At 46.5% G+C, this 14,394-nt stretch overlaps 1 protein-coding gene across 1 annotated transcript in view; it reads left to right on the forward strand.

Annotated features, from left to right (window-relative positions):
• The window catches only part of ITPR1 (inositol 1,4,5-trisphosphate receptor type 1), a 182,507-nt gene that overhangs the window by 117,341 nt on the left and 50,772 nt on the right, over positions 1-14,394 (forward strand). The window contains exon 43 of the mRNA XM_074603193.1: positions 431-621. Within this exon, the coding sequence (XP_074459294.1) occupies positions 431-621 (191 nt within the window). The remainder of the gene's footprint in view (positions 1-430; positions 622-14,394) is intronic.

Consider the following 14,394-nt stretch of genomic DNA (forward strand, 5'->3'; position numbering starts at 1 on the left):
TGCCATCCTCTGGAATTTGTTCCATCCCCTCACTGGTCCTGCACAGCCTCTACTTCTCTTTGTATCCCTGAATCCACGCTCTTTCCAGAATCCTCCTCCAATACACCAGCCTTCTTTCCATTTTCTGCTGCTAATGAAGGCGGCAGTGGCAATAGCCGTTTCCTGTTGCCAGCGCAGGCTGTCCTCCTCCAGGACACCACCTCCTGCAGACTCGCGCGAGCTAAAGCGATGTTACCTGCCCATCTTACAACATGCCCCATCTGTGCTTTGAGTTACAAACTCTTCCTTGCAGAAGTGCTCAGGACCGAGTTCATCACTGTTAATAAACGTGTGCACATTGTTCAGGTTAGGTCAATAATTTAAACCAGAAGAGAGGTGCCATCACCGTAGGGTTTGAATCTCAGCCTGTTTCTCATAATCACCTTTATAGGAGGAAGTGCCGGATCGACTTCAATGAGCCGAGGTGAGATGAGTTTGGCGGATGTCCAGTGTCACCTGGATAAGGAAGGTGCCTCCAACCTGGTGATCGATCTCATCATGAATGCCACGAGTGACAGAGTCTTCCATGAGAGCATCCTGCTAGCCATTGCCCTCCTGGAAGGTGGGAACACTACAATACAGGTAGGGAAATGGAAAACTTCAAGCTTTTAACTCAAACATGGTGGGAAGGGAAATGTTTTTATGAAATCCAGGAAACTTGAGGAGGTTAAGGAGATGGGAGGGGAAATGACTAAATGATCTTTGACCTGTAATTAAGAAAAATATCAGTGTCTACCATGCAAAAGTTAACTTAATAAATGTTTGCATGGGCACTGAGTAATTGAGGTATTTCCCAGGGCGATATAGAGGAATGTATAACAAAACAGCTTTGTAGTGTAAGTTAATGTGACGGCTTCTATGAGTAAGTTTAGGCAACTGCAGTGTGCTCAGAGACTTTTACAACTAGCTGTTAGTTTTCAGACTGGAATTTAAAATAACAGTAAACTCCAGATGAGCACCCTTCTCCTGTAGTCTCGCTGTCCTTTGTTCTGCGTTTTAAGTAAGGATTTGGTTTCCCTAAATGAGAATTGTGACAGGTAGAGGTATGTACTTCTTCCAAACTGAAAGTAAAACCTTATTATGACAAAACGGGGCCTACAAAGATTACCGAACATGTAATATCTTTTTCTTTTGACTTTGTATGTGTTCTGTTTGCCAACAGTCTGTTTCTGTCTTGGACAATGGGCTTTATGCATAGCTGTTCCAGAGAGTGTTACCCCTTTCCTGCCCCGCTGCAGCGTGTTTCACATGTCTGAACAAAACAATCGGTGACTTGTTTAAGGTCTATTCTGCAGATTGCTGCTTTCACTCAGAGGAGTGATACATCCAAATGTTTGATACACATACAGAGTTAGGCTTATAATTTCATGCCATTTGTGCTGCATCCTAATTAGGAACATTTATTTAGGTACTTAAAGATAAAACATGCCATCATTTTCAGAAGAGCTTGGGCAAAGAGAACTAAAGAAACCTTATATATGTGGCCCGCTGTTCCCAGTATGGTATAACCACTCCCCAGTCCTTTCTTTTTCTGCCCTGAAAACTGAACTATCTGAAACTCTGTCTCTGATATCGCTGCAGCAGCACAGAGCCGCCGCAGTCACAACGTTAGTCGTAACGAGACCTCGATGGCAACTTCTGGGAGAAGCGTTTGACCAGATGGGAGGCAGCGCCCCATCTTGCGCTCTCACTGTGGGCTGCTGCCAAAGGGCCTGTCCCGTTCCGGGCAGCTCTGCCTGTCCCCTCCTCGTTCGGCTCGTGCAGTGTGGGCTGAGGTGAATTTCAAGCGGTTGATCTGATGGAAAACCAGCCTGCCAGCAAAAACAGATTAAATCCCATAGAAATGCCTGGCTCAAACCTGACCAGAGCTGTGCTAAAGAGCAGCTGTGTCCTCTGGGCAGCAGTATGTGGGGAGATTTGATGAAGTGGAATGGGGGCTGAATCCTGGATAGTTATATTTGATCGCTAAGGTTAAAACACGCATGGGATCTCTGCAGCAGCACCTCTTGTGTTCATGCAAACTCCCCTTGAGAGGAGAGGGAAGGCTTTTGGGCTCCTTCACCCTATCTCTGTAATCAGTGCCCTCTTTTTTCCCCTGTGTATATGGTCTAGGGTGAAGCTTCTTTGCAAAAGACAAAGTGGGAATCAAGCGTTTCAAATCCCATGTCACCTTAAACTGCAGTGACAGGATTAACATTCCTTGGGGAGAGTCACTCCTTTAAATTTCCTGCTCTTCTCCAATGTAAAGGAAGCTGAGCTCTCATCTCTCTAGCTCTCGGGGAGCCTCAGGTAACCTCACACTGTCATGCTGGAAGGAAAAACAAAGTCTGCACCAGCCTGATGTGGAGAGATCCTTTGCTTGTGCTGGAACCCAGAACGAATGGTCTGAGTGGAGTCACTTCCCACTGTGTGCGAATCAGGGTTGGAAGCACATTTCTTAGCTCGTCTGGTCAAAACAAACAGGGAGATCTGCAGTCCATCTCCAAAGATACCTTTTTCCCCTGAAAAGGGAGATTCTTTAGTTTGTATTTGCTCTCTGTAAGCGGGAGCGGGGAGTCTGCAGGACAGCTCTGTGGTTCAGAATGAGCTGTTGGCACGGGGTGCTCACGGCAAGTGCTGTAACACTTTCACATCCGTGCCCGGCCCTCCGGCCAGTTTCTGGTGCTCTCTTGCCTTTATAGATGTTACTTCCATAAACCAGAGTAACTATTTTCCGTCCTTTCCCACTCAGGAATAAGCGCTTGGCAGTTGTCTTTACCTTTAGAACATGTTCTGGGCAGCAGCGGTGCTGTGGTGCGTGTGCGGGTACGTGCTGTAATGCAGCGGCGAGGGGCTGGGGGGGTGTCTCTGGGGTAGCCTGCTACTAAGTACGGAATGTTTTAGGAACCAAATGACTCGTGATGCCTACAGCTAATGAATGCTGTAAGCTCCGAGGTCTCGGGCACACCCAGCAGCTCTTACTCATGCATGCAAAGCACGGAGGAGACTTTATTGAAAATATCCTATGAAGGGGTTGTAGCGTAGGTATTCTGTGTTCTAGCAATCCTGTGGCCTGACAGCAAAAGGCAAAAAAGAAGGTTCATCAGAGCACAAAGGTGTTCCATGACTTAGCTCGGTCCTGGTGCTGGGTGGTGAGTTGGCGGGTGCCTGGCTTTACTTGCAGTGGCTCTAGCACAGTCAGGGCCCGCGGGGACTGCTGCAATGTCAGTCAAGAGCAGCACGTATTCAGCACTCTGGTCTTTCAGTAGTATTTGAGTCACGAAAGCCAAGTAAGTAAAACTTTAATGGAAAAAAAAACCAAAAAAAAAAAAAAACCGCCAACCACAGAGCTTAACTTCTGGGAGAACAGCTGGCTCAACTCCGGTGAATCGAAGCGAAGGTGGAGGTTTTGCTCTTTAGTGAAATCACTATTTCAGGTCTGTATCTCCCAGAGTAATTGCTGAGCGATGTCCAAGTTAAACTGGTGTCCTGAGACGGTCAGTTCATGGAACTGAGCTTTTCTCTCTTCACGTAGGAAGAATGGTGTGTCTGCTCAGCCAGAAAATGCAGAAGGTGTGGGTGCAGCCCAGCCGTCGGGGTGGTACTCGTGGAGTACTGGCTATTGTGCACGGCTTCAAATCCGGCGGGTGTTATAAAACAGCCTTTCACTACAGCACAGCAAGGATTTCATAAGAGCGCGGCAGTGTGATGGTCTCCTACCCAGTGAGATTTCGTTTTTACAAAATACGCTGCAAAATTTGTCTGCTTATGGAAACTAGGTGCGCCTACGGAAACGAACCCAGTACTTTCCGTGGTCTTTTATCCTGATCTTTCTCTGGTCTATATTCGTTTGGTAAATTTTGCAGATTAGGTCGGTAGGGCTTCACAGCAGCCTCCAGAGTGGATTTTCTGCAGTTCTACAGCAGTTTCCAGTAACTGCCAGTGGAAGAGTCATCTTTAGTCTCTGGACTAATAACTGTGTTCATTTTGCATCAGATACGTTTGTCATTGTGAAAGTCGCCCTAGCCAAATCGACCAGCTTCATCTTTGAGGTCTAACACAGTTTATCTTCATTTCGCAAATTTTTTTGGGTTATTATTAGCAGCTGTTGATTTATCATATTCCGAGCAAGTTCATTCTGTGCTCAGTCTGAATAATTTTTACTGAACCTAAATTACTTATATCTGCAGGCCTTTGAGAATAGGAAACTGGTGGGATAGGGACGGGTTATGTAAAAAAGCTTTTTGGCAGCAAAGCCAGAAATGTGTCACCCCTGCATGGCATTTTCTGAACTCCAGGTTTTCACACGGGAAATGAATTCGGCCTGAAGTTAAGTGCAAGGTTTGTACTGACACACAGGAACTCGCACATGATGATTGTAATATGGTTAATAATGGGAGTTCCCGGGTAACTCCCCTGAGCGTTACTGGGAGAGCAGATCCCCATGATGTTGGGAAGGGATAACTGGAATAGGTGTTACCGCTTCATTACATACATAAAGGGCCCATGTTAAGGCTAGGCAAAGTAGGTGGTTGCCAACTCTAGCAGAAAAGCAAATCTAGAAATGTTCCCTATTATAATTGGCAGGAGTGATTTTTATTGTATTGTTAGGAAAATTAATGTGGGGGAGAAGCAGGACAAGAAAAAATACTCCCAGTTTTCCTTAGGAAGGAAGCTAAGCCAGTAGAGTATGGCACAGCGAATCCCATGCTGCTGTGTTCTGCTATAGGGGTGAACGTGGATGTGATAAGTGAACTGTTCTGGGGGAAAGACAGAGGTCTTCGCCCACTTAAAGCTCTCTGCATGGAAAGTTTTCTGGGTTGTTTTTAGTTTTTGGAATTCACTTGGAAACCCTGTCGGGTTCTTTGGTAACAGAGATGCTGATGAAGGTGTCATAGCTGTGTCCGGTGAGCTCGTTGCTCCCGCTCGGCAGGAGCTCCAGTTTTTTTTGGGTGGGAAGCCTGTCCTCATTTGTAAGGAGGCGGAGGTGGAACCTCAGGGTCGAAACCGGACAACAAATTAAATTGACAAACGCTGCTGCTCGCCGAACTGAACATTACATAAAGCCCTTTATTAATTTATATAACCCTCAGCATCCACCTCGAGAGCGCTGGCGTCAGCAGTTCTGCACGGAGCGGCCCTGGGGGGGGATGCTCTCCCCTGAAATGGCGAGGGGCGAGCATGCCCTGCATCCCGGGCAATGCCGGCTGGCACCGTCCCCCATGGCTGCTGGCTTGGGCACACGTTGCCAGAGCTTCCCTGGCAGGTGTGTCGCTCGTGGGCACGCTGCACGTGGGACTGCATCCCCTTCGGCAGGGATGGAAGCTTGGTCCGTTCCCTGCGCACGCCACAACGCGGCCAGTTTTCCTCCGTTAAAGCAACCCTGGCGAATGAATGACAGCGGAGGAAATTGCTGAGGACGTCTGTCACGCTCGTCTCTCATCTGCCAAATAAAAATTACATGCGCCGTTACTCTGCCTCACCTCCGTGGAGTTTCGGGTTTCCTTGGTCGGTGGAAGTTCATGGCGAGTCAGGTCCCTTACGTAACTGCCTCTCCATGGAGGCTTCGGTCCGCTCGGTTAATTAGGGATCTTCTCGAAAGTTAGATTGCGTGACAAATTACCCACACGCACACGTTGGTATTTTCAGCAAGGGAAGGTAAAATGAGGTTGATGGCATTAGTTTAGTTTAAGGCTTTTTTTTTTTTTAAGTGCCACTCAAAGTGACATGATGCAGAGCTACCACTTTGAAGTGCAGAAGTGAAGAAGTATCCCCAGCTCTTCCTGAGATGGGCTGCAAGCATGGAGGGTGAGGTGGTAGGAGTCAGTGCCCGAGCAAAAGGTGATTATTTTTCAGGAAAGAAGTGGGACTTGCTCCTGGCTTTAAGACATCTGAGCAGACTCGCTGCTCCTGCACCGAGGACAATGATAGGGTCTGCTCTTTGCTGGGGGAAGGAGGGATGTCTGGGATGAGGACTGGGGGGCCACCACGACTAGAGATAGCATCAAGGAGCCTGTGGTGGTGGATTGGAGGGTCGTGCCTCCTTCACAACATGGCAAGAGCGAATCAGTGTGGCGGTGAGCCAGGGTTTGGAGCTCACATGTGTGTGTGAGGCTCCTTTGAGATGGGACTGTGCAGTAAGCCGTGTGGCTTCGAGTTCCTTTAACTTGTAGAGCTCTTCAGTTCAGCCTGCAAAGAGGAGCCGTGGGTTTTGCGTGCCCTCCTTGGAGTGCTCATTAGGGTTCGGGCTATGGCTGTGGTTGCAGAAGTACCAATGTGGGGACTCTGAACAAGCGAAATACCAGGAGTCATGGCAGCCAGCTCTTCATTAGTCTCATTTAGTAGGAAATACCAGTTTGGGTAAAATGCTGGGCTAACAGGGTTGTCCAGCTCTGTCTTGCAGCATTCACGGACTTGGACTTGGTTGACGCTTCTCCTCGTGCATTGACACCAGTAAGAAAACTCCAACACAGTGAACTGTTTTCTCCTTTGCTGAACTCGCTGCCTCAGTCTGTCCAAAGATGATCGATAGTTACTAAATAATTGCAGAACTGATGCTCAAAAGGGATGGAATCCCGGGCTGTCGGATTCCCGCTGGTGTGTGTGGCAGGCAGGAGAGCGCACTGGGGGGCGGCGAGCGTCCGCCACAGCCCTCGGGCTGGAGGGAGCAGTAGCTTTGAGGCAGATCTGTGTCCTTCAGCTTGCTGTAGCGTTGGCTGCGAAATACAGTGACAAAAACGGAAGGATAAGCGATGCTAAAAAGGTCAACAGTGAAATAGTTGGAACCAGCCAGGCAACCTGCTTTATTTTTTTTTTCACTTTTCCCTGTTGGCCTAAATGTGTCCTGTCCTATTCAGTTGCCAAAACACTGAGAATTTCTTTTTCTCTGTGACTGCAATTGCCCTGCAAAATGGGGAGAAAATTTTACAAAATGCTACAGACGTATTGGTGATTATAAAACATAGATTTAGTGACACAGTGGTGCTTTAGGGTTTGTGGTTTGGACTTCTTAAACCAGATATACTACTTTAAAAATTTGCAAGTTGCGTCTATCTTAGAGCACACAAAATTGCACGTGGTGGTAAATGCTTCAGAAGCAAGAATGTCTTTGGATCGCTGAGCTTTTGCACATAGCAGTTGAGAACTTTTGGTCATTCATTTAAAAAAAAAAAAAGTCTTTAAAAATTTCTACTTTGTTTATAACAGGCAGAATTCTTTGATACAGGATGTTATATCTTTTTTACATTGTTTTAGTAGTACCTATTCAGGAGACTAATGCAGAACCAGCAAGCTGTCGGCATGTATTAAGTCTTTCACCTATGTCTTTCACCCTTTTAATGAGGTTTTTCTCACCATATTTTTTTTTTTTTTTTTTACATTCTGAGTATGTTGCTTCAGAATGTGACATTGAAAAAAAAAGAAAAGTAAGTGTTGGTAAGGACCTGCATCCACCCATCTCATTCAGCTGTGGGCAGCGGCCCCTTGTTAAAGAGAACCTTCTCCAGAATGAAGGAGAATTTGGGCTGCAAATCCAGCCCCTCCTGCATGGCGCAGTTACCTTCAAAGCAAGGCACCGAACCTGCACTGGTAATTAAGTCAGCGCTGAGGAAATCCCCGTCCTGATGCTCTGTTGATCCGCAGCACGTGAGGACGCTTGAGATGGCCACCCCTGGGAGCGCACGCTCCCTTTCGCATGTGTTCTAATGCATTCAGCACGGTGAATCTCTGTCTCGCTTAGCCAATAGATACCATCGTGTTAAAAATAAACAAGCCCTGCTAATAATGCACTGAGAGACAGAGCCAAAAGCTGCGAAGAGTCGTTCCTGCAGAGGTGATTTCATTTCTGTTGGGGGCAGTAAGGTGCATAGGTGAGATTGAGAACAGGGTGGATGAGGTGAGATTGTAATGATACCACTTTCTACCTCAACTGCAGCCGATACTACTCGTTAAAGTATGTTTGGGCCATTGGTATTCCTGTATCACAAAATCTTTTGGTCTTTTTGCCCGAAGGGAAGTTTTGTGCTTAAATTTTGAGGTGCCCGTGTATGCAATAGAGCAATTGAGGTGCAAAAAAAAAAAAAAGTGCTATATCGGGGTTCAGCTGCTTTGCTTGTCCTCCAGTCTTGGTAGCCTTCTATTGTTCATGGTTGTTGGGTACCACGGACCTCTTGGGTCAATCATCTCGACGTCCAGGTGGGATCCTGGTCCTGTAAGGAGCAGGGATGTAAATCATTAATTCTCTTTACTCCTCTCGGTGGGATCCAAGGTCCAACATAAACTTTTAAGATGATCCCTAGCAGGATTAAAGTCCTCCACAAGCAGGCAGAGGCAAGCTATTCAGAAAAACAAGGTCATGCTGCTTTTTTTTTTTTTTTTTGGTAAGCACGGGAATCAACAAAGCGCTGTTATATAACTTCTATTTATATCCCACTCGCTCGCTGCAGGCACCCAGGAGTAGCTGAGACGGGAATTTAATGAGCTCTCAGGGCTTGCTCACCTTCCAGTGCGGGTAGGAGCCAGCTTGTTTTTGAAGTGCGTCAGCAAATGAAACTGGTGGTGGGTGGGTGGTTTGGGTAGGTGGACTGACTTGTTGCTATGGTTTTCTTTAATTCCTCTGTCTCTCAAGAAGATCTTACACTTTTTTTTTTTTTTTTCTTTTGGGGAGTCTGCAGACTTCCTTGTTTCTCACACCTACACAGAGCTTGCTGGTTCGGTAAGGAAGTGGGATTCATGCTCCTGCCATGCAAGAGCCTTGCACAGATTAACTGAGTGACCCGGCGGGTGCGTGCTCCCACACGTACGCAGGAGGAACTCAAATAAGGCTCTGTGCTGAAAGCAGGTCAGGCCCCCGAGGCTCCCACGCTTTGGGAGCCATCTGCTCTGTCTGCAGGGGGATTTAGACCCCCAGCCCAACAGTCAACGCTTCTACCTAGCGCTCCTCCCGTGTGCCTTCACCTCCCGGTGATCCTCCCGTGTGCCTTCACCTCCCGGTGATCCTCCCGTGTGCCTTCACCTCCCGGTGATCGTTCCCTGTCACTTCACCGTCCTGGCTCTGGAAGGGCACAAGGGGACCATATATCTTCGTGAAGTTTGTTCCTACTTTTCTCTTTGTGAAATGGTTTTAAATCGCATCAAGATTTTGGGTGTTGCAGCAGGAGAACGTGTATAAGGGCTCTTCCTGAAATGGATGCTGTAATTCTGCTGCCACTTTCATTTAAAGCTGGTCTGTGCACCCTCCTGCCCTCCAAAAACCTCCCCCCTGCGGTAGGGCAGAATCTCCAGGTAGGAGGAGAGCCTTGGAGGATGGCACGTGGATGCCCATGCCAGAGAGAGTTTGTCTTATTTGTGGAAAATAAAGCTGGGAAGTCCCTCTTCTGCTTTCAGGACAAAGTTTATTTTACAGTTTGCAAAAAAACCAGGCAATTGAGGTGTTCTGGCAGATTTTCCTTATGCGTTTATTTCAAACTGTGAAGTACGTTCAGCATGAAATATTTCAGCTGCCATTTCCTTAAGCTATGCAAGACTAATGATATCCATCACTCACGCCTCAGAGTGATGGATCTTCAGCGAGCCAGGACATATGAAAGACTTCAAGAAAAAGAAGAAGGATCAGTGATATTCAAAATAAATAAGTGAGCGGGGAGAGAAAGCCAGGCTAGGTTTGAATTTTCTGCAGTAAAAGCCGTGGCAATATGGTTCGGCAGAATGTAAAGGGTTGGCATTTGCGCTGCATTCAGTGCTTGTGTTAGCAGTGCCGTTCCCCGTAAAGTGTGGCTGCTTCGAAGTAGCCCAGCTATAAGAAACGGTACGGGGGTGGCAAGCTCTTTCCGCAAACGTGAAGTAGCACAGAAGTTTTGCATTAGTTCATGCTGGCAGCCCGTCCGGATAACCCAAGCGAGTTAAGATCCCCGTAATAATTCCTCTGTAGCGCTGGAATAAAATGTCCTGAATTGAAGCCAGATCGCTGAGCTTTCTCTTGTATCTGGAGGGACTTTCCTCTTTGATATATCCCTGACTAGTCAAGTTCACGGGGGATTTTCTGTTCGCTGGTGTTAAAGAAATGGGGAGGGAGATGACAACAGTTTGCTTTAATTTGGGAGGTGTTTGCTGGGGCTTTGCTTTCCCTTATTTATTGGTAATCCAGTGTTTGTTGTCCCAGGGAGTTCTCTAGGATGTGTTCGGATGGTCTGGCAGGGTGTGATGGCTCTGCTGAGACGGCTTTGTGAATTACAGAAGGTGCGGTCCCCAAAAGGCTCTGTCCTCTGCAGGATGCCGGCATCTCCGCTGGCTTCTGCAGCCAAATGCTTCCCTAAAATCAGGCCACCCTTCTCACAGGAGGAAGCACGGCTCCGAGCAGATGCATCTCCAACCCAATGCTTGCTAATAGCTTTTAGTTGTTTCTCACAATGCCGTCGTTCAGACCACGCACACAGTCCAGCCTGCAGTTACTGAGTCTGGGGTGGGAAGCCAAGCCAGTCGGTGTGAAATAATCCAGCGGTTGTTCCTTTTCCTGGTTGGGGAAACAGTCGTGACCCAGGGGCAGTTCCAGGTAACGGCGTGGAGGAAGGTGTTCCCAGGAAAGGTGACAGCACAACACAGCCAAAGTCGGATCAGCCTTTCAAAAGGAAGAACTAGAAATAAGCTGCCTTCAGCTGGTTCTTTTTTTTATTTTATTTCCATTTAACAATCCTACATTGGGCACAGACTCACTCCTCATTAAATTTATTGTGGATTAGTTCTGTTTATAGTGGATTAGTTAGCCGAGTCTATACTCGGTATGCCTTCCGCGAAGGTATCAGGCTGCTGTGTTTTCCAGCTTTGCTCTCCAAAGGGCAGATGTTGGCTCTGCCGGTTAAAAAACCAGTTTGCTACCGATTGCTGGTATGTGAGACACGTTAAGGAGCATTTGTACGTGCCGTGTGGTTATCCTGCCTCTGCAGTCCCACTGCGCTGCTGGGCACTTAGCTGGGCTCCTCTTCCACTCATGGGTGGCAGTTATGTATATTCTGTCTCAAAGATGTTGGAAGGCAAGGCAGGAAAGGAGAAGAGGTGAAATGGAAATGCTAGGGAATGTGCCCATTCTTTGCTGATTGTTTGGTGTTTTTTTTTTTTAAATGTGATTTTACAGTCCAGATTGTTAATGATCTGCAATATTTAAGAGCGTGCCAAAAAATAGCCACCACAGGAAATGATATTAATTCTGAGTAAAATGCCAACAAGCAAAAATAGTATTTTCAGTTTAGCAAAAAAGTTAGGTAAACATTTCATAGTGTATGTAAATAACTTGAATGAGAGAGGATACCAAATTCCTGAGACAATCATGGAAGAGACATAAATTATAAAAAAATTTAAAAATCTGTGACTGGAGGTTAGTGTGACATAAAAAGGAGCTTAATCACATGTTTCTAACAGTTATTAACCACTGGAACATACTATGGACAGACCTAGTTCGTCATCTCCGATGCCTTCTACGGAACAATAGGGTTCTTTTATCGAAGTGATGCATTACTTTGGGCTCCGTTAATGAGCGAGAGTGAAGGGCTGATGGTGGTCAGAGGTGTGCCAGGCTGTAGCTGATCAATGCGCTGCCGTTTAAACTTGGCCCTCAATTTATTTTGTAGTGAAATTGGTCCCTTGGTTTGCAGCTTTTCTTCTGCAACGTGTTTTCCGTGGACCAGGGAAATAAAGTTGTAGATGGTACGGTGTTGGTATTTACTGATGGTTCTCCCTTTGCTCAGAGGCAGTATGCTGGAGGGCAAAGGCGGAAGAGGGATATTCTGCTGCGCATGAGGCTTTTGGTTGGATTTCTTTAGGAGCAAGTTGGGTGATGGAGAGGAGAAGGAAGCAGAAGTTATTGCACAGGCTTCCTGGTACCTGGTGTTATTGTTCTTCTCCTTCCATCCCTTTGAAACAAATACAGGCTCATCATAATGCTTGATGTATAATGTCTATAAAAGCAGCAGCGCACTGCTGCTTCGTACCTGCGTGGAAACAGTGCACCACGAAAATATTTCTTCTCCAGTCACCTGCAAGACTTTGAACTTGCAAACCTTTACACAAGAAGATTTTCCTCTTGTGTTTCTAAACAAAGCTCTTTCCATTGCCCCAAGTTAGTCTTGAATGAGTTTGTATAGGTGGTGGATGCTCCGTCTTTAAAAACGATGGAGAACTCTTTGCGTGATGTCCTTGCGCATGGTGAGCACAGCTATCGTGCTAGGAGCTTCTGCAGATCATGTGAGTTTCTTTCCTTCTGTGGCTGTGTAATTAATTGCAATCGCAATTATCTCTGATATTGTCACATCGGAGAGAAGTCTTGGTTCATTTAATCGTCCGGTTGCAGTGCTCTGGAGGGGTATTACGTTTCATCGAGGTGCGTGTACTTGTAGAGCTGTTTGCTGAATCTGGCATTCATAAAGCAAACCTCATGATCTTTTGTGTGTCATGTGGTGTTTCTCGTTTAACGGCAACAACTCTTTAACAGTTGTTAACAAAACACAGTTGAAACAAAATACAGTTTCATACTGGATTATTTTAGCACAATGTATGAGCAGGCAACTGGTCCATTGCCAGCGTCTCGAGTATGAGATGAAGCTTGTATCTTCGGTTCCCTTTCAGGTAGCTTTTCCTCTGGTGCCTCACACTGGAATAACCAGATACAGTCCACATACTGGTGTGTTACAGGTCACAGGTCCCTGCCCTACTGTAGTTTTCTACGAGATCACAAGTCCCAGCTTGGTGGTGGCTAAATCAGCAGGGTCTGGCTGGGAGACGAGAAGCCAGCCTGGGAGGACAAGGCTCTCTCTTGCTGACAAGGCGCTTGGATTTGGAGTTTGCATCAGTTTTGTTCGGAGGCCCTCAAAGGAACAGCTGATGTCAAATATTCCAGCATCAGTGGCACGTTAAAAGCACTATTCTTCAAAAATGTGTACGAGTGCAGAGGGTTTGCTGTTCTCTTCATTCCAAGCTGCTCTCCTTGCACACTTGCTCTTTCAGTAGTCTTCCTTGTGGTCGCACAATGCCTATGTGCAAGCCAGGACCCGGGCATACAGTAGTCTAAAACGGCTGCTCCATTTCCATGTTAAAAAGTGAGATTTTTCCAGTTTTTGCTTTAAGCACAGTGTGCTGCTGCGGCAAAGCAATCCAACAGAATGTGTGTTGCATCAACAAGGGCATCACCATCAGGGATAAAGAAGCCATTATCCCAATCTGCTCAGCACCGGTCAGGCCACACCTGGAATACTGTGTTCGATTTTGGTCCCCGCTATACAAAGAAGATATGGTCAGGCTGGAGAAGTTCCAGAGAAGGGCCACTAAGATGATGAAAGGACCGGGAAGCCTGCCATTGGAGGGAAGGCTGAGAGAACTGGGTTTGTTCAGCCTTGAGAAAAGAAGGCTCAGGGGAGACCTTATCACCATGTTTCCAGCGTTTAAAGGATGGCTACAAAGAAGATGGAGACTCCCTTTTTACGAGAAGTCACACAGAAAAGATGAGGGGTGATGAGTAAAAGTTACTGCTGGGGAGATTCCAACAGGACACAAGAGGAGAATTTTTCACAATGAGAAGAATCAGCCATTGGAATAATCTTCCCAGGGAAGTGGTGGATTCCCCAACATTGGTCAAACTTTTAAGATTCAGCTGGATGGGGTGCTGGGCCATTTTGTCTAGACTGTGCTTTGGCCGAGAAAGCTTGGACGGGATAATCCTTCAGGTCCCTTCCAACCTGGGATTCGATGATCTGTAAATAAATTTTAGGATTTCTGTCATAATTATCACCACCAATTAACCTGCTCAAGTGCAACTTGCAAGATCACACCTCTTAAAATATGGTATCTTTGACAGCTGGCATGTGGTTGATTCATACGTGTGAAGGTGTTAGACATCCTGACCTAAACTGAAACAATCGCTTTGTGACAACCATTGAATGTATGCACAGCATGCACAAGAAAGCTTTACTGGAAATGTTCGTTTCATTGGGTTTTTTTCTCTGAAGTGCAGTGGAAAGTCAGTTAAGAAGCTTTGAAAAGACAACAAAAGTCAAGCCTGTCAGCAAGTAACAATTACTCGCGTACAAGGTATTTCTTCAGCGTGGTACATTAAAAAAAGCTTTTCCTTCACTGCCGCTTCATTGCAGGGAAACTCCTCCTGAACAGGCGCTTGAGACGTGCAGCCAGGTGACAACCATTGCTCGCCTGACGAGCAAATCGTGGTGGCGTTCAGAAAACAGCTGCCCTTTCTAGAACTGATGGTTTATAGTGGTCTGTCTGTAAAATGTTGTTATTGTTACACTCATTGTGTAATACTGGGAGAGTAAAAATTTTCAAGATGCAACTTAGATGCAGACTCTTCCCCTGTACTTGCAGCCACCAAGTAAGAGA

The sequence above is a fragment of the Larus michahellis genome, chromosome 10, assembly GCF_964199755.1.
Source record: "Larus michahellis chromosome 10, bLarMic1.1, whole genome shotgun sequence".
NCBI lineage: Eukaryota > Metazoa > Chordata > Aves > Charadriiformes > Laridae > Larus > Larus michahellis.